Consider the following 26,937-nt stretch of genomic DNA (forward strand, 5'->3'; position numbering starts at 1 on the left):
TGGGTCTTTATTAATCTTTCTTTCTAAATTTTTTTTTTCTGCGTGACATATATCGTCGGGTCCTACGTATACTGGTACAAGTAGCAAAATGTCAAAAACGTTTTTATTGCATCATTCGCGCTTAAATAACCCATTCTTTAATATCCTGAAAAAATATTTTCCAAAAATCAATAAGGTTTCGGAGATAAAAATGTGAAAACTGGTGCAAATAATACTATTTTGCGCTAAAGGACTGTGAATACTGGTGTAAGTCCCTTATACTAGTCTACGTGGTCCCGAACTGCGCGACGCCCGAGTGCAAGTGAAGGTTACACCAGTAACACCAGGTAACACGCTTGCGACGCTACCGCGCCCACGCGTCACACTGCTGTAAGTGGAAATAGCTTGCGTTATTTTTATTCTATATTCAAAGAAATAGTATATTTAATAATATTTTTGTTTCTAATTTTTAGGCCATAACTACGTTAACACGATGAAGCATAAAATAGTTTAAGTAATGATTTATTATTTTAAAGTCATAATTTTAAACAAATTATGCAACAGTGTGAACTGGTGTAAGTGCATCTTATACCAGTATACGCGTTGGGGCACTTTAAGAAAAACAAGCTTCACAAATGCAAGTTAAGCTATTTTCCAAAGTTTCAGAATTTATTAAGAATTATAAATGCAGTTTTTTTTCAAAAGGATTCAATTATAATATTTTAAAATTTTAACTATGTACATTGAATAATGTTAAAGTTACACGCATTAGAACATTCAAATCGCTCTACTGTAAAGTTGTGAAAACGCACGTCAGTTGCAAACTGTCGTCGGCTTACACCGCAAGTTGCAAACTGTCGCCGACTTCCGCCGCCACTTGCAGACTGTCGTCGACTTTCATTGACGACAAGCAGCGACAATGAACGACAGTCAGCCACGATCGCTGACTACTAACGCTCGTTTATCACGCTCAAAGACGCAAATGTATTACGTTCCTAAGTCGTTAAAACACGGATGTACGTTAAGTGCCTAATCCCACCCTCTTTTTTTTTATATATATTATAGGAGTAGCAGACGAGCATGCAGTCCACCTGATGGTAAGTGGCTACTGCCGCCCATGGACATCTGTAATCAACTCCAGATAGGATTAGATATTCCTACCTGAGGTCAGCCACAGATGCGCTGCTACCCCTGAGGACTAAGCTGGAAAGCCTCGGAAAAGTCTGTCTCCCTTACCACACCCTTCAAACCGGAACACAGCAGCGCCTAACACTGCTGTTATTAGGTAGAAAAAGATGTGGCGGTGGTGCCGCCGGAGTCGAACCACAATGGGTTCTACCACCTTCGTTCTCTTAGAGGATGAATCAACGTGATCACAATGCTTTTCATCAAAATAAATTGAAAAGTGTATATTTATAGACGATACAATATAAAGCTTGTTACGTAAGAATCATATTAATCTTTGTCCCACGCATTACTATATTTAGAAACGGTCCATTTTATTATAAGTTCCATTGTAATAAGTTATAAAAATCCTATTAATGGGTTAATATAAATGAGAAGGAGTTACATTTTTGAAAGAAAAAATAAACAAATTGTACGAGGGCGGTAAAGTTTTGAAAATCAGCGGACTTTAATTATGACAATTAAACACACAAGTCGACTTTTTTTTCGACGACCCTCAGACGAAACTATTGTTTTCAAAATTCTGAAATTTGTGTCTGGGACTCGAACCTTACACCCCTAGAAATCGCTTTTATTAGCTTGACCTGTATATATGTATGTAATGGAATCTTTGAATTCGTTTTGGACCCATTTTGAACGGTCCAATTTATTTAAAATTTTGAACAATTATCAAAAACCGATGCCAATACACGATTTAAATAATTTTATCCCGTTCACCTCATCAAGATCGTCAGAAATCAGGATTTACGCTTTTCCTTGTGCGATTTTAGCGTAGTTTTTAGTTTTTAAACAATAATAATTATTAAAATCATTATGAATGCATAATAAAATGAATATAAATTTCGTTATTTTTCCTACAGATTGGTTGGAAGTACACCAACGCGTGGCTAGCAGGCAACCTGCCGTGCAAAGTGCTACTTGTGATGAGAGCATTTGGCTTGTACCTCTCCTCTAACGTGCTGGTCTGCATATCTGTTGATCGGTGAGTAAAATATCACATATTTCTTGTTTATAATATTCGTATAAGAGTAAAAGTGCTGTTTGTGATGAGAGCGTTTGGCTTGTACCTGTACTCTAACGTGCTGGCCTACATATCTGTTGATCAGTGAGCAAAAATATCATATTTTTTTATAACACAAGAGAAGCAGATGAGCATGAGTCTACCTGATGCTTAGGGTCTACTGCCGCCCATGGACATCGGTGATCAACCCCAGATAAGATTAGATTACTGCTTGAGTTCGCCCACAGGTGTTCCCTGAGGACTAAACTGAAATGCCTCGGAAAATTATGTTATCATACCCTTCATGTGTACAGGGGAAACTGGGGACACTTGATCCTTACGGGAGACTTGGTACACTGGATTTACAGAGCTTCTGTGAACGCTATATGATTTTAGTGTGGCAACATTGGTTGTCTGTGATACGTTATAACTTTCTAAACTTGGTAGTCTTGTCCAATTTGATATTTAAGCAGATGGCGGATGATTGTGTGTTTCGTGTCGCAGGAAAATTATTTTCGTAAGTTTTCATTTTGATTAAATAATTGGTTAGTAAACTTATTTTGGGTAAGTAACATTTTTAAACTATTCATTATCTATGTTTTTAAACGTCTGTTTCATAGAATAGTGTTAATAGTAGTCGATTTTTTTACAATATCTTTTTATAACCACAGTATAGCTAGGGTACACTTGGTACACTTTCTTATGGGAGATATGATCCCCCCGCATCAAGCATCCACTAATGTTTAGTTTTGAATAATTTCAGGGTTCAATATGCCTAGAGTATATAAAACAATAGAAGGTGCAAGAAAAAAAATATCAACCATAAGATTCTGTGATAATAGGAACATTCAGTAATGTTAGCTGAAAACATAGTTACTCATATATGTGATTTATCAAAACAGTGGATATGTTGTTGTTGTTGTTGTTTCTACTTTATCTACTAAGCAAATAAATCAATGATAAATCAATCTAAACATATTTTTTTATCATTTTGGTATCATATGAAAATATAGGAGACTTATTTCCCTCAGGATCAAGTGTTCCAGAGGGGGGGGGGGATCAAGTCAGACATATATATGGATCAAGTCAACAAAAGGGGGGATCAAGTGTCCCCAGTTTCCCATATATCACACTTTATGAATTAACTCAATTCAAAAGTTTTATTATAATAATTTCTTTAACATAACTTTTTTAAATTAAAGCGAGCATGTTTTGTCTGCGGAGGTTGAAATTTATTTCTGAAAACAATAGTTCAATTTGAATTGATTTGATCTACATAATAATATGTTAAAAGAATATTTGAGATCGGTAAATTCCAACACCGTTTAACCGGTCACCATAAAACAAAGTAGGTATGTAAGTATTTTTCATGGAAAAGGCTTTTACGTAATCCACTTTACTTTAACCGGGCAATTTACGAGCACTTACTTGCCCCGTAATCTAAAGTCCAGCGGAAACTTGTATAGAAGTAATTTTATACACAATTTTGTGCAAACTATCAATAGCGTTTCAAGGAAAATATACGTGCCTTTTAGCTGCCATCCTTAATTTATATCCCATCGTCATCATCACCAACTATTTATTGTCCCACTCCTGGGCACGGGTCTCCTCTCAGAATGAAGATTAGGCCATAGTCCACCGCGCTGGCCAAGTTCGTATTATTAGACTTTACATACCTTTGAGTTTTTTTTTATAAGTCTCACAGGTATATATGTTTTCCTTCGCTGATTAAGCAAGTGATAATTAACTTCTAATACACACATAATTTTGAAAAATCACAGGTGCGTGCCTGGGATTTGAACCTCGGACCGAGAGGCCAAGTTTCTTAGTATTTATATCCCACAGTGGGGCATCTCTACAAATACGGTCTGTCTCTACAAATAGACGAGGTATGAGGCATTCTCCTCGACGTTACTCCAACGTGAATTGGGAGCAATACGTTAATTGCCAACCAGTATCGAATGTTGTCGAACCGCCCACAAGCCTCTGGCAAGTTTCAAAGGCGGAATAAAGATAACAACCGGGTCCCTCGCCTTCCTACGTATTTGCTCTTCTGCGCATAAAATTTGCCTGTTAAATCTAATTTTGAAAATTGAGTGGAGGCACCACATCTTTTTCCAGGCTTTTATTAGCTTGACCTGTATGTAACGGAATTTTTAAACTCGATTTTCTTAATGGTCGGATTAATTTAAAATTTTGAACTCTTATCAAGAACCGGTGGTAATACACGATTTGAATATTGTTGTCCCTGTCACTTGTAATTCTCATCATCAGGATCATCAGGATTAACGATTTTCCTTGCCCGATTTTAGCGTGGTTTTTAGTTTTTAAACTATGTTGTGTTGCCCTGCTGTATTCTAGTTTGAGGGGTTTAATACAGATCCGAGGCGAATAAACTTAGTCCTCAGTCGTAGCGGCGCATTTTTTGGGCAACGCAATCCGTCTCGAGTAATTGCAGATGTCTATGGGTGGCAGTAGCAAGATCAGTACCCTTACCAGGAGATTTTACGTTTCGACAAATATGACTGTTTTGGTATTTGTTTACGTATTTGCCCATACAAATTCCAATCAGCGCCCCTAGCGGATTGTGTCAGAACTAGGAAATCGTATTGGCCCATACCTAAACAAATAACAAAACAGTCATATTTGTCGAAACGTAAAAACTCCTGGTAAGGGTACAGGTGAACTGCATGCTTATCTGTATTATTAAAAAAATCTATCTTATCGATTGCTTAGCGTTGCCTAAATTTGCAATCTACATCCCAGAACTAAGCAAAGTATCATTCGAAAGTAATCACATACATTTTATTTCAGGTTCTTTGCAGTACTATACCCTCTACGGCTGCCCGTAGCAAGAAGAAGAAGCAAGCAAATGCTCTGGTGTGCCTGGGTGGTCGCCTTGGGATGCAGTTTACCGCAGGTTTGTTACGTCATTAAAACAGTATTACAATGTCCGTTTTACCTTTTTTTTCTCGAGGGGGGAAACCTTCAAAAGGTACCCGACGACGTGGGAGCGACGCCAGGTTATGTGGGATTCTTACCGCACTAAAACCACCCCGGTGGCCGTCCTCAACGCTTGTTGAACTCCGGGATCTCCGACGGAATACAACCGGAGCCCTCCAAGCGCTATGCCCAACGGGCTCTACCCTGGGGAAGCAGTTTTCGTCACTCCCACACCATGTAGTGTTTACGACGGTATGCGACCACACATACTGCCGTCCTTCCCGGGGTCGCTTGCTGGACGGTTCGAGCTCCCACTCTTGCCGCCCGCAGCCCCCTTTTAGTCGCCTCCTACGACAGGCAGGGGATACCGTAGCCCTATTCTAGTCCCGTAACTACAGGGACAATGTCCGTTTTACCTAAGTTATTGTGTTACTATTGTCAGGAAAAACTCATTAGGAAATTATTTAAAAACAACCTTTATAAACCGAGAACATTTTTACTTTACAAAGTTAACAAAATAACAAGTAAGCATAAAAATTGTAGATTCGACAGCAAAAGTGGCAGAATAACGTTTTTTACAAAAATCGGAAAATAGCTACTTGGAAGGCGAGCTGAAGTGCCCTCACATACCCATTTTTAGTTAATACCCTCAATTGATAATTAAATTTTTTCCTTCCTTCTATATCCTATCCTTTTTGAGCGATAAAAATAAGTAATCCAATTTGTTATCAAGTCAATTGAATGTCATAATTGTTAGAATTAAAATTATATTAACAGTTTTTAGATAACATGTATATTTGTAAGCCACTTAGTGGCAGAATAAAAATTAAAAAAAAAAAATGTTCTATTGACGTTCCTAACAATATTTATTACCTTTAAGGTCGACTAGTAAATCTCTCGAGTTGGCGTATTTACTTGTTCTAACGAATACAATAAGTACTTTTTGAAAATGGCAAATAACCTTATGGTTGTACTCCGAAGGCGCCAACGCTACCTATTTCTGTCTAATAACAGTATAAAGCGCTGGTATATTTCGGTTTGAAGGGTATGGTAGAGAGGCACGAAACCTTACATATCAGACTTTCTTAATGTACATCAATCAATTTACAAACTGCATTTGTAGTTTGACGGATTCTTTGGTTATATTAAAGTCCTATACTGTTGTAACTAACAATAAGTAAAAAATAAATACTTCAATACTCCTAGATAAACAGTAGGTAAGTCCTTAAAAATGTTAAGGGAGATAATAATAATAATATATTTTTTATTGTTCCCAAAAGAAGAACACAAAATAAAACATACAATTTTGGACGATACAAAAGGCGGTCTTATCGCTAAAACAGCGATCTCTTCCAGACAACCGAATGAGGAGTTAAAGAATAGATACATTTAATGAAGCGTACCAAGTTACCCCTCTACGTGTTCATGGGCGGCAGTTGCCACTTACCTCGCATTCTCGTTTGCTACTCCTACAATATAAAGTCGATTATGATTTTATTTTTATTCTTACAAAGAATTTATGCTCAGCAGATAAATAATACCTAGATTATGAAATAATTATTTTTTATTCTAAAGGGCATCGATGCTCAGAATTAAAATAGTAACGTACAAGCGATGTTTACAAAGAAGCTTATGTTTAAGATATAAATAATAAATAAATAAACGAATTCTACACTCACAGTCACACTAGCATTCCCTGTATCGTGGGTGCCATGGACACAAACACCCAGACCCAAAACAGGTATCTAAATTCCTCATTGAGATATGTCTGGCCGGGGATTGAACCCGGAACTCTTTGCGCGTTAGACCGGTATGGTGACCGCTCCGCCACGCGCGTCGTCGAATTACTAGTGAAACATTATTAAGTCCGTTAGTTCTAATTACCCTTTATACATCACATGTAAAAAGTTTGTTTCAGCTTAAACAGAGCACAGACAATAGGACCATGATGACACAGAATTATGTTACATTTGTATTCCCAGTAACAATACAATATATAGTTGCGAAATACACAGGAATACTTAGCATCTATTTCTGAGCCCACGTGGGAACCCTACTTGCATATTCATGACTGCGTTTCAGATTGGGTTTCTATGACAAATGCAGTAGCTACATAGTTTTGAACTAACGTACAAAGCAGGACACTAGTATTGTGGTGTTATATAAATGGAAATCTTATGGAATATAAGCTGACTTCTAACAGAATATGAAAAGAAGCAGTTTACCATTTCATTCTGACAGTACTCGCGTTGTAAATGAAAAATGGAAAATGACAAATGGAAAATTTCCACGATGATCGACTGTAATTCCGGGACCAGAATAGGGCTACGGTATCCCCTGCCTCTCGTAAGAGGCGACTAAAAGTGGGCTTCTGGGATTGCAGGCGGCAAGAGTGGGAGCTCTAACCGCCCGACTAGCGACCCTAGGAAGAACGATGGTATGTGTGACCGCATACCGTCGTACGCTCGACAAGGAGGGGCGAGCTTCATGATCATCTGGGCGGAGCAACGGGGCAACGCGCTAAGAGAACTCCGGTTGCATTCCTTTGGAGAACCCGGAGTCCTCCTCGCAGCGCCGAGGACGGTCACCGGGGGGGTTTTAGTGCCGTAAAAGTCCCACACAACCTGTCACCGCTCCCGCGGCGTTGGGAACCTTTTGAAGGTTTCGCACTCGTCACCAAAAATAAAACGGTTAACAACAACGTGTTAGCTTACCAGGAAATCGTAATAAATCATCAAGCTATAAGAGCGAACGAGCTTGCAATTTGCCTAATACTGAGTTACTCGAATAAGGAAAGAATATAAATATACTAACATTTCGTTTTATAATACTCGTATACTCGTTTTTTTTTTAATTCGCCAAGTACGAGTCGAACTCGCACATGGAGGCTTCCGTACCACCAAATATTCATTATTTTAATTCCTTTTATTATTTTCAACAATACTTAGTTATATGATACAAAAATAGATGGCGTTGGGGTGATGATGAATGTTACGCAAACAACGTATAATAAGATTAAAATATAATACAGATAGTATTAAAATATGTTTTATGGTTCTTATTTGTTACCTTCTTATTTATTATAATACCAGTTATAGTAGTAAATGGATAGTAAAAATTTCAACCGTCTTCCTAGTACGGTTTAGTTAGATCGAAAACGACTCATGACACGTGTTCGTATGATGTAGAGCCTTCCGAGCTACGTTCGCATATGTTCCGATTTGCTAATCAGTTTCCGTGATCCAATCTCGGTTTTTTCTGAGCTCCGGAACCCTTTTTTCATTAATTTAGCTGTAGCACTCGATTATGTATTTAGTTTTTATTTTTAGTGTTTATATTTATGTAACTTTATTTCTTAAGAAAATTTAGTTCATAAGTTTCGTTTGTGTTTTTATAGGTATGTTTTGGATTTCATGGTTTATTATGAGTGGTTTATTATAATTTGTTGTTGTTGCTTATGTTTTTGAAATAAATAATCTATCTATCTATCTAATGGTAAGTGTCATCGCTGCCCGAGGACATTTCTAAGCATCTCCTTTAAGTACAAGGCTTCTATCTGAAGTCACTGATGAGCTACTCCTGCTTTGCGATAGTCCAGTCAACTACTTATATACAAGACGACCGTCCTCAAATGTAAGTCATTCAAAAGCGTTTACCGAAAATCAGAATTGCATTTCATTAGAAGTAGCCAGAAATAGAGGTCGTATCTCCCCAATCGTACACATACTATTATATATTGATTCAACCAGCTTCCAAAGCTAAATATAATAAACCACAACACTGTGGTTCGCTTGGTACTGAGCACAAGATTAAGTGCTCAGTACCAAGCGAACCGTTTCCCATCGTAAGATGCCACAGACTTTAGTCTCTTGTTCTAGTAGCGTAGCGGTGTAGTAGCTATACACAATATTCGTAGGCTAGGAGAGAATTAGTAAGAGCTAAAACATATTTTAATATAGTTATTTTAATTACTTATAATTACTTAATTTATTTATTTACGATTATAATTAAATTTATAGAAGATTAAATATAATAAAACAAACTATAAGTAAATATAAAACAACTTATTTACAAAATTTACATATATACAAAAATGAAAAACAAAAATATAAAAACAAAAACACTACCATAAAAAATTGTCACCATCACTGTCTTTGGGCAAGGTTCCCAAGACGCTGGCAGCATTTCCTCTCTGAATTGCTATACCAATTCTTTGAGCAAAATGCATGCCAGCTCTCGGGTCCCCAGAGACGTCGATCAAACGAGTTGACAGCTGTTTAAACAACTGCCAAGCATCCGGACCTAAGAGCTTAGTTTAGAGTTTACCAATTGAAGGTAGCTTGTTAGTCCAGTGTTTACCAACTGAAAGTGGTAGAACTCTTTGTGGTTCGACTCCGGCGGCACTACCGCCACAACTATATCTACCTAATAACAGCAGTGTTAAGCGCTGATGTGTCCTGGTTTGCAGGGTGTGGTAAGGGAGACATACTAATTTATTTTATTATTTTGCGTAATACGTGACATACGTACCATATTTTTATTTATTTTCATAATTTGTGTATCGGTTAAATAAATTACAGATATGTATCGAAAATTTTATTTTTCTAGATTATGCCATCAAATCCCTTTTAATTAGAATCTTCGCAAAAATATGTTTTAAAGTTTATATTTCTTGTTATATGACACGTGAGAATCATTAAAATAATTGCAAAGGTGTGTGAAGTCTAACAATCCAAACTCACTCTCATTTTAAGAGAAGACCTGTGCCCAGCAGTGGGACAATAAAGGGACGAGGACGAATTATAAGTCCTTGTAATCAAACATGAACAAACTTTAGCCGATCAAAAGCTCTACATAAAGTTTACGTGCAGCTATTCAGATGGAAGCCGAGAAATTTCTATTGTATCTAGAAACTGATTTAGAACTTTGATTGATTTAAATTGTTTTTTTTTATAATGTAATGTAGATTTTTTTTATTTAATGCAAAAATAAATAAATATTGTGGTTGGAGTTGGGTGGTAGGAATCGTCACGTAAGGAATAAGCTTTATACCTTCTTCTCTTTTTCTCCGTCTCTTTCTATAATAATCACTAGGTCAGTATAGTACTCTAATTTGTTCTCATTCTCATAAAATCCTTTGCCCTGCAGTGGTATAGTTAAGGGAGAACGAGTCCTTATAATCAAACACGAACAAACTTTAGCTAGATCAACAACAAGTGTGAGAGTCCCCTATCAAAGCACTGTATAAAATTCACGTGCCGACAAACTTCTTTTTTATTTAGAAAGCGAGTTAGAACTTTGATTGCTTTAAATCCACAGACCTATATTGGGTACAAATACAGGTCTGTTTTTCAAATCAAATGTTGTTTCGTCTTTATAATGGAACGAAGTTATTTAATGGGGATTGCAGTAGGCGTTGAATGGCAATCACGTAAAGAAAAAGCGTTTTTATGCCTCTTTCATGCCTTTCTTTCGAGAGAGATCTCTCGCCCACTCTTTCTAATTCTATTCTAATGTACGAGTGTGTTTGTAAGTTTGTACGTGCATGTGTGAATCAAGATTCGGCTCGCAGCCGGCTTGTAACCTCAATACTGAGAGCATAATTTCGTTAAACTTATTCTTATTTTTAACACGCTTTTATTAGCTTGGGTTGTATGTGTTTATGTATGTAGGTATGTATGTAAGTAACAAGTAACGGAATCTTTTAACCCGATTTCTATCCACTTTGAAAGTTCAGTTTAATTTAAAATTTTGAAGAATTATCAAAAACCGATGCAATACACGATTTTAATAATTTTGTACCTTTGTCCTTATCAACATCCTCAGGATTAACGATTTTCGATGCGAGATTATTCATGCGCCTTAGAGAAAGTTCATCGCAAGTTACTAGATTGCAAATAATTATTGTTTTTTTAGTATCAATAAGGCGTAACTGTTATAACGTGATTTTTAGTTTAGAAAATAATAATGTTATTTCCCTAAAACTCAAATGTTCTGAAACATATCTATAATACCCTCTTGTAGAATGATTTTTAGGATTCCGTACTCAAAGGGTACTTATCAACATCCTCAGGATTAACGATTTTCGAGGCGAGATTGTTCAAGCACCTTAGAGAAAGTTCGTCGCAAAGTTACTAGATTGATTTTTAGTTTTGAAAAATAATAATGTTATTTCCCTATAACTCAAATGTACTGAAACATATCTATAATGCCATCTTGTATAATGATTTTTAGGATTCCGTACTGAAAGGGTAAAACGAAACCCTCCGCTGTCTGTTCGTGTGTCACTGGGCTTTATCTCTTAAACCGTAATAGATAGACACTTGATTTTTTTTTACAAACAATGCATAATGGTGGTCGCTATAACAACAAATACTAAAAATTCATAAAATAAATATAGTTCAAAAAACTAAAAAATACGCTTTTATGACAAAATCAACTAAAAAGTAGAAAATAATTTTCAATCTAAGAATCAATTAAGGAACAGTAAATATAGTATAATTGTGGAAAAAGTGTGGGGCGCTTTTCGAACCTGATAAATGGAGTACCATGTTTTTTAGTTTTTTGAACTATATTTATTTTGTTTTAGTAATACGTGAGCTTTATTATTGTAATTTTGTCATGAAGAGTAATAACCTCCTTCCTAACGGACCTCTGATAATATATTGTTCTCTTTCACCTCACCTGTGATCATATTTTTTTAGTTTGACGATTATTTTTTATAAGGTGGTAGAAATATATTGCGACCGGAGTGGTACCTATATCTAACATGACGGAGTTCTGAATTTCAGTGGAATGTTATGGATGCCGTCTAAATTACATATGAGGCGATTTAGTCCTCAGAAGTAGCAACGCGTAACAAGAACTTCAAGAACAACATTTTTTTTATAATATAGGAGTAGCAGACGAGCATGCACCTGATGGTAAATGGCTACTGCCACCCATGGACATCTGTAATCAACCCCAGATAGGATTAGATATTCCTGAGGTTGGCCACAGATGCGCCGCTACCCCTGAGGACTAAGCTGGAACGCCTCGGAAAAGTATGTCTCCCTTACCACACCCTTCAAACCGGAACACAGCAGCGCCTAACACTGCTGTTATAAGACAGAAATAGGTGTGGCGGTGGTGCCGCCGGAGTCGAATCACAAAGGGTTCTACCTTCAAGATGTTGTATATGGAGTTGGTTACAGATTTCTATGGGAGGCAGACACCACTTATCATCAGGTAGACAGATCATGTACTTCAATCACACAAAAAATGTTATTGAAAGTTAACTCATCGCTTACCGCTATTAGTGTGTCAAATACCTATGACACCAGGTTTATCACGTCGACATAGTTATTATAACGTGAGCAAATTAAGCGCTGTGTTCGCAGTCAACTTTATAAGCGGGCTCCGACCTGTTTCCTAACTCATAATGAGAGATATACCACTATTTATGCCGCATAGATAAACATTAGCCCTATACGAGTAATTTAGCTGCGAACGTCTAGACTTTTTTTTATAACTTTAAAGAAGCAAACTCGCATGCAGTTCATTGAGTGGCCACCCATGTTCAGTCACGAGCATAAATTATGTCAGATACACCTTAGTTGACGTCACATGTCACAATTATTTGATCAACCTTATCATCACATATTTTTGCTGCCTATTAATGTCAGATATTTTTGCTGCGTTCTTGCAGGCAAATATTACTGAACTCGTTCTTGGGTCAGATATTTTTGCTGATCTGCCCGTAGTCATATATTTATGCTCGTGACTGTACTTCTATACAACACGGATAACAAATGAAACCAAACGCAGATGTGATAGCACTCTTGTGAACTAAGATGATCGCTGCATAAGGGAAGTACGGTGTTCAGCTACTTTTGACCCGTTAGTGTTCTAATTACGACGACCCGCGTGGCAGAGCGGTCACCATACCGGTCTGACGCCCACAGGGTCCCGGGTTCGATCCCCGGCCAGACATCTAAATAATGAATTTAGATTTCTGTTTCTGGGTCTGGGTGTTTGTGTATTTGTCTATGTGTGTGTCCATGGCACCCACTACACAGGGAATCCTAGAGTGGACCGTGAGTGCAGAAAGCGTTTTTTTTATTTTTTATTATGATGCTTGGGTGTTCAGCTATTTAAGAACGCTTGGGGTATTTTAGAAACCTTAATCTGTTGATCTACTTTTGAAGCTGACTGTACATACGACGTAACATATGTGCTATATGAAACAACATATGTTCATGCCTCAATAGGAAGAACCCTTTTATTATACAAAATATGTTAATATTTTACCATGTAAAAGAAACTTGTGGATATCATAATATTATGTAAATTGAAAACATGTTAAGCAAAGGGATTAGCTTTGTACAACATTCCTTTTAGGATTCCTATTATAAATCTCCGCCGTTTACTCTTCCATTTATATTTCATTACAAATTATTTCGTGAATGTGATCTATAATTTCTTTTATAAAATTCATATACTGTGGTAGAACCCTTTGTGGTTCGACTCCGTCGGCACCACCGCTACAGCTATTTCTGCCTCATAACAGTAATTAAGCGCTGCTGTGTCCAGAACACAGCAGGGTGTGGTAAGGGAGACATACGTTTCCGAGGCGTTGCAGCTTAGTCCTCAGAGGCAGCGGCGCATTTGTAGCCGACCTCATGTAGGAATATCTAATCCTAACTGGGGTTGATAACAGATGTCCATGGGCGGCAGTAGCCATTTACCATCAGGTGGACTGCATGCTCGTCTGCTACTCTTATATTATAAAAAAAACTACCACCGTACCACCTTTTAAAATAGACGTCAGTAGTGGTTCCGGTTGAAAGTTGTCATTTCTTTAAGATAAAAGCATAAATATTTGATAGTTTCCAGTTTTGTACAATAATACTTCGAATAACAGTAGACATAAAAAGGTAAATAATTTTCGTCCCCATAATTCCCTGCCATATTCATGACGAAATTTGATCGTGTATTTCTCGTTTGGCTAGGCCACAGTGGCGTAACTACAGGGTGGCAAGTCGGCAAAATGCCACGGGCCCCCAGCTGGAAGGGGCCCCCGGTCAGAGGAGAACCCCAACTCCCAGCATTTATTATTTATCATACATGTTTAGTAAAAAAAGTTTCGTCTTTGATTTTTTTTTTACCTACTGAGTTGCATAAGCAAGTTCAAAAATGTATTAAAAATTCAAAGGATTTGTAAAAAAAAAGTTGTAACCCAGTTTTAGAACGTATCCGATGCCACGCGTGTTGGTATTACTGCGGATGTTCGGGGAATTCCCGCTGTAAGTTTCGGTCAACAGCGCTTTGAGTATACTTACCTACGCGTCCCGACAATTTGACGCTCTCGGGGAATCAAGTTTGTATATAAGAAAGAGTCCACTATTCTATTATTACGCAAGCTCTCAAGCAGTTAGCTGTTTATTATTGTAAGAATTGGGTGTTTATTGCAAGTGAGAATATATTTAATAAGTCAATTGGGAAAATAGGTTGACTATGTCTACGCGGTAAGAATTTTATTCTAATATTTAAAATAATTTATAAGATAACAATCATTTTAATTTTTAATCTACCTATAAAAGCACAAATCACTATTTTGATATTTCGTAACTACCGAAACTATTTACCTATGTTCATCGTTCTTTCAATAATTATAAAATTGCACGCTTGAATTAAGCATTGAACAAACTGGTGGACTCTCGTTACATACATTTGTACGGTCGCTTTTTTGGCATTTCTTAGCAATCAGATTTTTCATTTTATAAAAACTATAGTATTATTACAAACTTTTTACGGTGTTGTTTTAGAAAGTATCAGAGTGGAAGCGAAAAACGAAAGCGAAAGAAGGAGTCTGAAGAACAAAACAAAAAGTTACCTAAAATAAGTCAGTACTTTAAGAATGAAGATAGTATAGAAGAACAATCAAATGAACAGTGCGTCAGAAGGGCAGAAAATGATGTCGTCATAAGTGGTAATATCGCAGAGCCCGATAACAGTGAATATTTAGATTCAGAGCAACCACAACCCGGTACGAGCAAATCTTCAAACGAATCATTTTTAAATATAGAAAAATTAAAATCTTTACCGTACGTTACTGATAAAGGTAACTTCAAAGAACTCAATGATCAAGTAAAACGGTTTGTGATCGAAAACGGACCCTGTAAACCAAAAGGCTCCTTTTTAAGGGATAGTAACAAAAGATCTTTCTTGGATAGATATTATTACAGTATTTCTAAATCTGGCGTAAAGTTAGAACGTACGTGGCTGTGCTATTCCCTATTGCTGCAAAAAGCATATTGTGAACCATGTTGGTTATTCACAAGTAGGGCATCTAAAAATATACAAAATATTTGGATGGAAGGCTATGATGATTGGAAACATATTGTGGAAGCCATAGAAAGACATGAGACATCGAAAGAACATTTGCATTCATGCTTTGTACATCGACAGTGGCAATTACATGGAACACTAGATGAAGAGCAAGAGTCCATTATCAAGAGAGAAAAAAATTTTTGGCGCCAGGTACTCACTAGACTCCTTGATGTTACTCTAACACTTTCAACTTGTAATTTAGCTTTTCGTGGCCATAGAGAACTGGTATATGCCCACGATTCAGGTCCAAAAGGAAATTTTTTGAGTATTGTTGAGTTATTAGCCAAATACGATCCTATTTTACAAGAGTTGCTAAGCAAACCTAAGGGCCAGATTAAATACTTAAGTCCAAAAATACAAAATGAGCTCATTGCTGTTCTGGTTCAAAAAGTGGAAAATGCTCTGGTAAATGAAATAGTAACCGCACCATTTTATTCCATTTTATTTGATACTACTCAAGATATTTCCAAAACAGATCAATTGTGTGAACTTTACCGTTACTGTATAATCGAGAAAGATGAAAATGGAACTCCAAAGACTCTTGTAATTAAAGAGTCATTTTTAGGATTTCATGAGGTTAAGGATCAAACTGCCTTAGCAATGTCCAAGCAGATAATAAAATCCATAAATGACAAAAGTATTTCTCTCAATAAGTGCCGTGGACAAGGATACGACGGAGCTAATACCATGAAAGGCACTTATGGCGGAGTTCAAAAACTCATAAGAGATGTAGAGCCAAATGCAGTTTATGTCCATTGTGCTGCTCATAATTTAAATTTGGTGGTAAATGATGCAGTAAAAGAGGTCATAGAAATACAAACATTATTCGAAACTGTGCAACAAATTTATAATTTTTTTGGCCATAGTATTAAACGATGGAATATATTATCTAGTTTTATATCTGACAATAAAGGAGAGACCCGGGTATCATCAAATTCAGTAACATTAAAAACAATGAATCCAACTAGATGGGCAGGACGCTTCGATGCCATGTTTGCTTTAAAAGTTCGGTTTGTTGATGTTCAAAAAGCGCTTACAAAAACTATTTTATTAAATTCCAAAACAGATGAGAGAAATGAAGCTATCTTGCTGAAGAAGAAGATAGAAAACTACAATTTTATTATGTTGTTAGTTTTCCATTGCAAAGTCTTGCAAACTATAGACGCGGCTTCTAAAGCACTTCAGTCTAAAGCCATCGATCTTTCAAATGCTTCAAAGCGTTTACAAGTATGTCTAGAACAACTTGAAAAGTATCGAAATGAATTTGAAGATTTAAAAATGGAGGCAAATAGTATTGCAACGAAATGGTCTATAAACCCTGAATTTCCTAAAACTCGTCAGAGAAAAGTGAAACGTCATTTTGATGAAATTTGTGAGGATGAACGTCTCCAAGATCCTGAAAGCTTGTTTAAAGTGAACGTATTCTATCGTGTATTAGACATAATCATTAATCAACTGAGATCGCGTTTCCTTGGAATGAATGAAATTGTTTCCAATTTCAGTGTCTTGCAACCTGCCACTTTACAAAATTTGAACGATACTGATTTGTTGGAGAAGGCTTTAGCATTTGTCCATCTATATAAAGAAGATATATCCATCTCGTTTTGCAAGGAAATTCTCAGTTTTCGATCCTCTTTTAGACACGAAATAGAAACATCATCTTCTATAAGAGAACTTGCTGACTTATTAATAATAAAAAATCATTTTATATCTTCAAGCTTTCCTGAAGTGTGCACTGCATTTCTATTATTTCTCACCATTCCTGTGACTACGGCTAGTGCCGAGCGATCGTTTTCAAAACTGAAATTGATAAAAACTTATTTAAGAAATTCTATGGGACAAGACAGGTTAAGCAACTTAGCTATTCTATCCATCGAAAATTCTATGGCCCGAAATTTGAACTTTGATGATATCATTACCACTTTTGCTGAACAGAAAGTCCGAAGGAAGGAATTTTAATAATTAACATTTTATATTTTGAACAACTTGTGTGCTTTTAACAATATGATTATTCGGACTGCGTATATCAAATTGCTTTTTTTGTTGTTCAAATCATTTTGACTACTCTATGTGCCCATATCAATAAGATGCTGACTGTACTTTTTTTTTTTTTTTTTTTATTTGAAATGGGCTTGCTCTTGACCACAATCATGTCTAAGCTATGATGTGGTCTACGATGGAGCGAGCTTACCCAGAAGATGCCTATTCACGTTACTTTTGAAACACCCAGGGTTATAATTAGGTATTTTTATTTTAAAGTGAATTATTAGAAAATCAAGTACCTAAGTATAATTATAAAGTTTGTATGTACCTACTTAACGTAGTGATTTATTATTGTACTCTTACAAGTAAAAGTGTATAAATAAGTATTATAAAATAAAAAAATATTATTATTGTTGGTTCATTTTTTTTAAATTGGGGGGAGGGGCCCATCCGATGAATTTGCCACGGGCCTCGAACGGTATAGTTACGCCACTGCTAGGCCATCCATTATTGTGTGTCATCCCCACATCAAATGCTCAGACGAGCTTAAACGCATGTAAAAGGCAATCCCTTAATTCAGTGTTTTTCAATCATTTTCATGTTACGACCCTTTTATTATGTGAACATAAGTCTCGACACCCTTAGTGTAAAAGCCTTTCCCGACCCCCTATTCTCCGCTATTTGTAAACTTATTTTTTATTGTGTTAAGAATATAAAATCCATAAGTATTGTATATAAATAAATTAAGATTTTTGTATTTAAAAGACATATAAATTCATTATTTGATTTTATAATTATTTTTGTATAGTATGCGCCAAACTGCTAGTCCGCTTTGAAGTTGTTGCGAGTAGGTGTAGTCATACAATTAGCTATGGCGACGCGATTCATTTCTATATTCAGAGCGGACTAGCAGTTTTATGCGGACTATATCGCTTAGTTAAAAAATGTGTCTCAAATGTATAATTACGTAATAACCTAAACTCCATCCAAATTTGATCAGTAGGTTATGAGAAAATGGCGGACATACAAGTGTATAAACATACATAGCGGTCGAATACATAACTTCCTTTTTAAGTCGGCTAAAAAGGTATTATGTTTTCTACCTGAAATCAGTCACAGATACGATGTTATCATAGTCAAATATAAAGGGAAGGGTATGCCCAGACCCCTTTCTCTTAAACATAGACAAAAGAAAATCTTTCAACAAGCGATCCTTATTTCGCAGAAAAATTGAAACGTTTTACATTGAAGTTAACACACACACAGGATTCAAAATGATTACACCCACGTTCCAGCCTCGGGGACTCAAAATGAGTTATCTATTAATAGGAATAGAGCTGCGCGCCTCACTTCACTTTATTCCACAGAAAATCAAAAACAAAATACGATATACTGTCACCACGATAACTCAAGGAATAATTTATATTTATTTAGTATTTTCTATTTTTTTACTTCGCTTTTTTATTGGTACTTAACGTGACCATACGTTCCCTTTTAAACAGGACTATCCTGTTTTCAGCTACTCTGTCCCAATCCCAAAGCACAATACACGGACGTGAAAAGTCCCGTGTCAGGAAAAATGAAAATAGCGGAGGTTCGTCACAAAATTGTAAATATAGGAGGACTTTTTATTCCCCGACAAATTGCAGAGGTACACATTTCCGAGACAATTTATTCACTCTTCCTATCGTAACCGTACTGCGAAGCGCAATATGTTTCGAGAGTGTGCGAATATGAAGCGATATATGTACGTATGTCTCTCAGTCTTTGCATACCATATAGCCCAAACCGCTTCGGGGATTTCAACATGTTAGGTGGCGTTTGATTCGTTTTGTTTATGGGCGTGACTATACTAAATAATTTTTTCTTAAAGTACTTTATTTTAGGTATTTCAGAATTCTTATAATAAATACTACTTTTGACTAAATCCTTATAAAGATCGACGTTTTTACTTTTAGCCCGGCCAGCGCATATCAACGCAACTGAAATAAAATGTTTCATACATAATCGACTTTCTATCCAAAATAGGTAATAAAGAAAATGAGTCCTATTTGAAAATAATATAAAAATGGTCATCATGTATAATGTCAAAGCTAATGACGTCTTGTTCAAAACTAATTAAACTTATTACGTTTTTTGTAAGCCTTAATTAGGGTCTAGATTTTCCGTCGTAATATTTAGAGCTGCACGATTTTATAGCAAAAACGTTTACGTTGTCAAATCTTGTCACTATTATCTCAACTTTGTCCCCTGTTTCATTCCCTTTTCATTGCTACTTATTATCAGCAACAAAAAGTTAGGTTTCTGTAAAATTTAATTAAATTTTAGTGAGCTTTACAATCTAAAGACTATTATTTATATAAGCCCTATAGTTATTTAAAGTTTTAGTGTTAGCTCACTGAACTTCAAATATCTTCTAATAACTCTTTGTTCGAAAAATTATATTACAGGACCATTTATAAGATTTGAGAGGTGATAGAACCCTCCGTGGTTCAAATCCAATGTCGTAAGGGAGATATATGGTATATAATAAAAAATAGTTTCCGGAAGAATTACGAGTACTTTCATATCATGAATAAATTAAAATTTAATATAAGAAAATAATAGTGATCACTTGCTTAAACAGTGACGGAAAACATCTTGAGGAAACTTACGTGCCTGAAAGTTCTTTAAAAGAAAATTTTCAATGTTGTATGAAGTCTACCAATTCGCACTTGGCGTTGGACCATGGCCTACAACTGAGAGGAAACCCGAGCCCTACAATAATGACTTGACGACGACCTACATTGGTGAAATACTAAGAAAATGATATAATTATGAGTACGTCCAAAAATACCCAATCAAATGTACCCTGAGGTTAGTAAGACGAGACTGGCTTGAGGTCAATTTGAGACAATAAAACTGAGAGAGATTTCGACACTCGCTTTATCTAATTTTGCTATCACCAAGGTAAAGAATATTTCATTTTTATGTTATCCAATTACCTAATTATTTAGAGATCAGCTACTCATTGAGCCTTAATAAAAATAAAAGCTGTTCCTAAATTAACTATAGCTCATGTAACACATTGTAAGAAAATGTGATATATTTTCAGAATCGAACTTTTTGTTCAAAAAAATAGTATTTATTATTTACTTATTTAACGGCTCATCAAGATATTTACCTTTATAAATCTATATATTTATAATTATATATTCTGATTGTTGATGATCAAAGAGATACATAAAAAGTAATTTCAAGTGAATATATTCTGAAGGTGGTAGAACCCTTGCGGTTCGACTCCGGCGGCACCACCGCCACACCTATTTCTACCTAATAACAACAGTGTTAAGCGCTGCTGTGTTCCGTTTTCAAGGGTGTGGTAAGGGAGACAGACTTTTCCGAGGCGTTCCAGCTTAGTCCTCAGGGGTAGCGGCCATCTCTGTGCCAACCTCAGGCAGGCGGCAGTAGCCACTTACCGTCAGGTGGAGTGCATGCTCGTCTGCTACTCCTATATTATAAAAAAAAAAAAAAAAATGTGAGCCGTCACGGGACGCCTGGCAGATGTGAAACATCGACATTATTTTGTAAAAGTTATATGCAGAAAAGAACATATTGTGATAGGAACTAAATATGTCATAATGATAAAATAAAATATTACGATTTTTTTCCAGATAACGATGACTATTTATTGAATAAACATTTATTTTCATTAAATACAAAAATTTACGAATTTATTTCAAATCGTGACTACTTAATTATCGCACAGTCGATTGCGCATGGCGACGCGTCGCCACACCATACACACTACTGCATATAGACTGTATATATATACCATCGTATAGCGTGGCGACGCGCGGTGGTGACGCCACGCCAGAAATCGGTTTTACGTGCGGCTATAGATGTTTCACATCAAAAAAAAAAAATAATAATTCGCCAAGTACGAGTCGAACTCGCACTTGGAGGCTTCCGTACCACCAAATGTTCATTATCTTTTACTTATTTTTATTAATTTTATTATTATTTTCAACAATACTTAGATATATGACACAACAATAGACGGCGTTGTGGTGATGATGAATAATACGTGTTACGTATCATTGTTTAAACAACGTATAATCAAATGAAAATAACTATATTAAAATATGTTTTATGGTTCTTATTTGTATTTATTATAATACCAGTTAGAGATTAGTAAAAATTTCACGGTTTAATAGTTAGATCGAAAAATGCCGAAAAATACCGGTTTGTTGTATGGAGACCCCCATTAATATTCAACTTTATTTTATTTTTAGTATTTGTTGTTATAGCGACCACCGTTATGCATCCTCTGTAACAATTTCATGTACCTATTTAATACGGTTCCGGAGATATAGCCCTGTGACAGACGGACAGACAGCGAAGTCTTAGTAATAGGGTTCCGTTTTACCCTTTGGGTAAGGAACCCTAAAAACATGATAAACTCTAGAGTGAATATATAAACGACGAAAAGCTCATCCTTTCAACATTTATTTTATTGGAGTAATAAATGTCCGTATTTTTGCAGTTTCACGTTCGATTCCCAGGCTGTCTAAATTTCAAATTAATGCGCCTGTTCTGGGTACCTAAGTGTTTGTTTATATTCGTGGCTACCCTAATACCGTCATTTTTAATACTTGGATTGATAGAGTTTACACATCTTTAGGATTTTTTTAAAAAATAATTCTCAGGCTTCCACACTATGTTTTCAGTCACAGTTCAAAGGCCTGACACTACACTGCACAGAACTAATATCAGCTTAAAGGAACAAAGCGTTATTATTACGAACAGTCAACAAAGTCCTCTTTAATTATTGAGATGGTAGCACTAATAGGAACACTATGCAACATTCAATGCAATTAAAGTTGTATTAGGTCCTGTCGCTTGATATTATCAAGATTTCAGAATTCAAATACACAAAGGAATACTTCAGCACAATAGTTATACATGAAGCTCCTACGGAACCCATTAGTACATCAAATCTGAATGACGATATACTGTTAGACATATGCCAAATATAGCTATAGCTAAATCAAGGCACAGCCAAATATCGATATGCTTTGTAGTATGGATACTTTGTAGTATTGAGTACTGCAATACGCATACTTCGATACTTTAACATAATGTATTTTTACAAGAATTTCATTTAATTATTTTTAGAAATTACACTCCTAAGTAACCCATTATTACAACATTTTTATTAACAATTTACTGTTAAACATTAATACAAATTATACCGTAGGTAAGAAAGGCACGAAAAAAAATCTATATACTGTAGATTGGATACCTTATGGTATCAAGTACTTCGATACCGATACTTTTATACTCAATACTTTGTATTCGATACTTGTAATCAACGAGTACTTCTTCGTCAAGTATTGTTTCGAATAAATTATAGAAATGACGTACTTAATTAAAACCTAGCTGGCAAGTTTCGTTATTTAGTTTTGAACACAGTATAGCTACTCGAATAATAGCGGGCCGTATTCTGAATTGGGCAGCGAAACGGGCCCTGAAGGCAGAAACACAAATAGTCCCTGAAATTTAAAAGCGAAAACAAGGTCGTCACGAAATTTAGGGGAAAACTGAAGTTGACATCACTGTATTCGGGGCATATTTAGAATCGGCATTATTCTAAAAGTAAGTAGTCCTAGTAAACGCTGACGGTATTTTTTCATCACAATCTACATATTTCATTTATATGTGTGGGCATTGGGCTCTAACAACAAGTATCGATACTTTTTTTTGTAGTTTTTCTTATATACTATGTTAGTAGTAGACGAGCATGCAGTTTACCTAAAGTTAAGTGGCTGCCGCCCATAGACTTCTGTAATCAACCTCAGATAGGATTAAGATGTCAGCCACAGATGCGCCGCTACCCCTGAGAACTTACCACACCATTCAAACCACTACACATCAGCGCTTAACGCTACTTAATAGGCAGAAAAGGTGTAGCGGTGTTGCCGCCGGAGTCGAACCACAAAGGCTTCTACCACTTTCAAAAGTTTTTTTTTTTTTTTATAATATGAGAGTAGCAGACGAGCATGCAGTCCACCTGATGGTAAGTGGCTACTGCCGCCCATGGACATCTGTAATCAACCCCAGATAGGATTAGATATTCCTACCTGAGGTCGGCCACAGATGCGCCGCTACCCCTGAGGACTTAGCTGGAACGCCTCGGAAAAGTCTATCTCCCTTACCACACCCTTCAAACCGGAACACAGCAGCGTCTAACACTGCTGTTATTAGGTAGAAATAGGTATTGTCCCTGTAGTTCCGGGACTAGAATAGGGCTACGGTATCCCCTGCCTGTCGTAGGAGGCGACTAAAAGGGGGCTTCCGGGGTTGCGGACGGCAAGAGTGGGAGCTCGAACCGCCCAGCAAGTGACCCCGGGAAGGACGGCGGTATGTGTGGTCGCATACCGTCGTAAACATACATGGTGTGGGAGGAGCGAAAACTGCTCCCCCAGGGTAGAGCCCGTTGGGCATCGCGCTTGGAGGGCTCCGGTTGTGTTCCGTTGGAGATCCCGGAGTTCTCCAACAAGCGTTGAGGACGGCCACCGGGGGGGTTTTAGTGCGGTAAAAATCCCACATAACCCGGCGTTGCTCCCACGTCGTCGGGTACCTTTTGAAGGTTTCCCCCTCGAGAGAAAAAAAAAAAAAAAGGTAGAAATAGGTATGGCGGTGGTGCCACCGGAGTCGAACCACAAAGGGTTCTACCACCTTCTAATTCTAGTTTTAAGAGTACAATACATTTTTCGATAGGGCATATGCAGAACAAATACAGTATCGATATTCTATTTGATATCGTATCCTTATCAGTATCTATGCAAGTCATTTAGTTGACTTAGTAGCCCATATAAGTTATTTAGTGCTCAGTAAAGTTATATAATGATACCGTAGCTTAAGTATCGTGATTCAAACTTTTAAAAATAATAGGGCGTCGCAAAGAGACAAATAGAGTTAGAAGAACAATCATTTGTAAACGGAGTTTTATGTCTTACTTCCGTACAAATAAGCATCTGAGTTACGTAAATAACTGGGGGGCTAGTCATGTTACAAACTTTGCATTCTATTCGTTTTCTATTCTATTGGTTCGCAAATGTCATTCTACATATACGATAAGTCTATGGTTTAGCGATCACATTTAATATCAATTAGCCCTTAAATACAATATCGTCAGGTTTCTACACCAGCCAAAATACTTACATGATAATGATTAATTATTTAATAGTAATATTACAATATAACATCATAATATACATAAAAAATATAACATATGTATTGTAGGTGAAGGTGGTAGAACCCTTTGTGGTTCGACTCCGGCGGCACCACCGCCACACCTATTTCTGCCTTATAACAGCAGTGTTAAGCACTGCTGTGTTCTGGTTTGAAGGGTGTGGTAAGGAAGACATACTTTTCCGAGGAGTTGCAACTTAGTCCTCAGGGGTAGCGGCGCATCTGTGGCCGACCTCAGGTAGGAATATCTAATCCTATCTGGGGTTTATCACAGATGTCCATGGGCGGCAGTAGCCACTTACCATCAGGCGGACTGCATGCTCGTCTGCTACTCCTATATTATAAAAAAAACGCTTCTAATCGAAAATGCTTCGCATGATAGCTGGTGCCCCTGGGTATATCACTAACTCCCAACAAGCGCAAGCGATTGAAGAATGTCAACGTGGCTAGCCCCCTTATATTGTGAAAGTACTTTTTAAACTACAGTTATTTGGAATATGACTGTTACGAAAATAAAAAATAGCATTTGTTTCAATAGTTTCGGTTACTTTCCGAATTGATATTATTTTTACTTGCAGTTGTGTTAAAATTTGAATTTTTTATTGGAACTGTCATAGATTAGTAAAGATACTTCGCCGCCTTGAAATTGAATGAAGCCACAAACGGCTTATTAGTAAGTTATTTTTTTTGAATTCTTGACAAATAAAAACATTTTTAGAGAAAAATTACGAACAAATAACTAATACTGCGTAATTTACATAATAAATAAATAATTATTTCAAATATTTAAGGGACATTTTAGCACGGAGACGTGGCAAAACTTTTTTACGCAACTATTTCAATTCTCAAAACTGGGTACATTTTCTTGTTAGGAGTGATTAATCTTTACTAATCTATGATAACTGTATATCTGATTTCAAAATTGCAATAAGTATGAAAAATGTTTTGTAAGTATTTGAAATGTAATTCTATTATAATTATTGTTTTAAGAATAGCAGAGTTTAAAACAGGTGTTTTTCTTTAAAATGCTTCGACCACTAATAAGAATGAGATTATTAAAATAAAAAAAAAAAAAACTAATTTCAAAAACGCACATATTTTTAATGCGTTTGTTTTGAAAATTGCACCTGTTTTGAAATATGACATTATTATTAAAATGACAATTTTGAAAATTGTTCTAATTGAAAATTCGTTGTCAACAGAGTGCCGTGTTCCGCGTGATGCGTCACCCTTACGTCGCCGGCTTCGAACAGTGCGTGGCTTTCGACGCGTTCCCGAGCGCGAGGCTTGAGGTCGCCTACAACGTGTTCTGTTTGTGTGCTATGTACTTCGTGCCCTTACTGGTCATCACTGTCTGCTACGTGTGCATCTTTTGCGAGATCCGCCGCAGCAGCCACGAGCTGGATGGTAAGTTAATACTTAATAGTGCTCATTTAAGGTTATTTTATTCTTACTGTATATGCCACCAGTTATCGCTATCACCCAGGGTTGACTGAAACTTAAAACCATTAGATATTAAGTTTACTCTTTGTAACCCTTGTAACCTTAAGGTGTTTAAATATAGAGAAATAAAAATAAATAAGGAAGACATACCTTTCCAACACATTCCAGCTTAATCTTCAAGAGTGGCGCCGGATCTGTAGCCGCCCGCAGGTACAAAAATATTCTTATCTAGTTGGTTATAAACGTCCATTGGCGTCAATATCTACTTTCCATGGTTGGCTGCATGCTCGTCTGTTACTCTTGGATTATAATAAACTACATATTGCAAGATTTTTGCCTGTTGTATAAAATAATACCTATTAAAGTTTTTTTTTGTAGCATTTTTGAAACAAAACGTCACTTTCTTGGTCTACTGGGCAATTGTTCTATTCAAAATGTATGAAATTCTTATGTACAACTTGATTCTCTTTAAAACAAAAGTCAATAATTGCGCTTAAAAATTGCATCATGTGAATGGATTTTTAATTTTTGACACTCCAGCTTTTAAGCAATTATTTAAGCGATAATGTATATAACCGAATAAGTCAATAATAAAACGTTTATAAAACAAATATTCTTATGCATAAAAATATGCGTAAACAAATATTTAACTTAATTGGGTGTATTCATTAATAGTGGTTAAGACACTTGGCCTCTTGATCAAGGGGTCCGAGGTGCAAATCCCAGACCTCTATTTTTTCAAATATATGTGCGTAATAGAAATTAATTATCACTTGCTTAACGGTGAAGGAAAACAT

The 26,937-nt window shown here is 36.3% G+C and overlaps 1 protein-coding gene across 1 annotated transcript in view; it reads left to right on the plus strand.

Moving 5' to 3' along the window:
• NGR-A29 (neuropeptide receptor A29) overlaps positions 1-26,937 on the plus strand; it is a 99,554-nt gene that overhangs the window by 20,734 nt on the left and 51,883 nt on the right. The window contains exons 2-4 of the mRNA XM_073082251.1: positions 2,025-2,146; positions 4,979-5,084; positions 25,900-26,104. Coding sequence (XP_072938352.1) covers positions 2,025-2,146; positions 4,979-5,084; positions 25,900-26,104 — 433 coding nt within the window. The remainder of the gene's footprint in view (positions 1-2,024; positions 2,147-4,978; positions 5,085-25,899; positions 26,105-26,937) is intronic.

Source organism: Epargyreus clarus, unplaced genomic scaffold (assembly GCF_041222505.1).
Source record: "Epargyreus clarus isolate Ecla_fem2 unplaced genomic scaffold, WU_Ecla_fem_2.2 ptg000017l, whole genome shotgun sequence".
Classification (NCBI taxonomy): domain Eukaryota; kingdom Metazoa; phylum Arthropoda; class Insecta; order Lepidoptera; family Hesperiidae; genus Epargyreus; species Epargyreus clarus.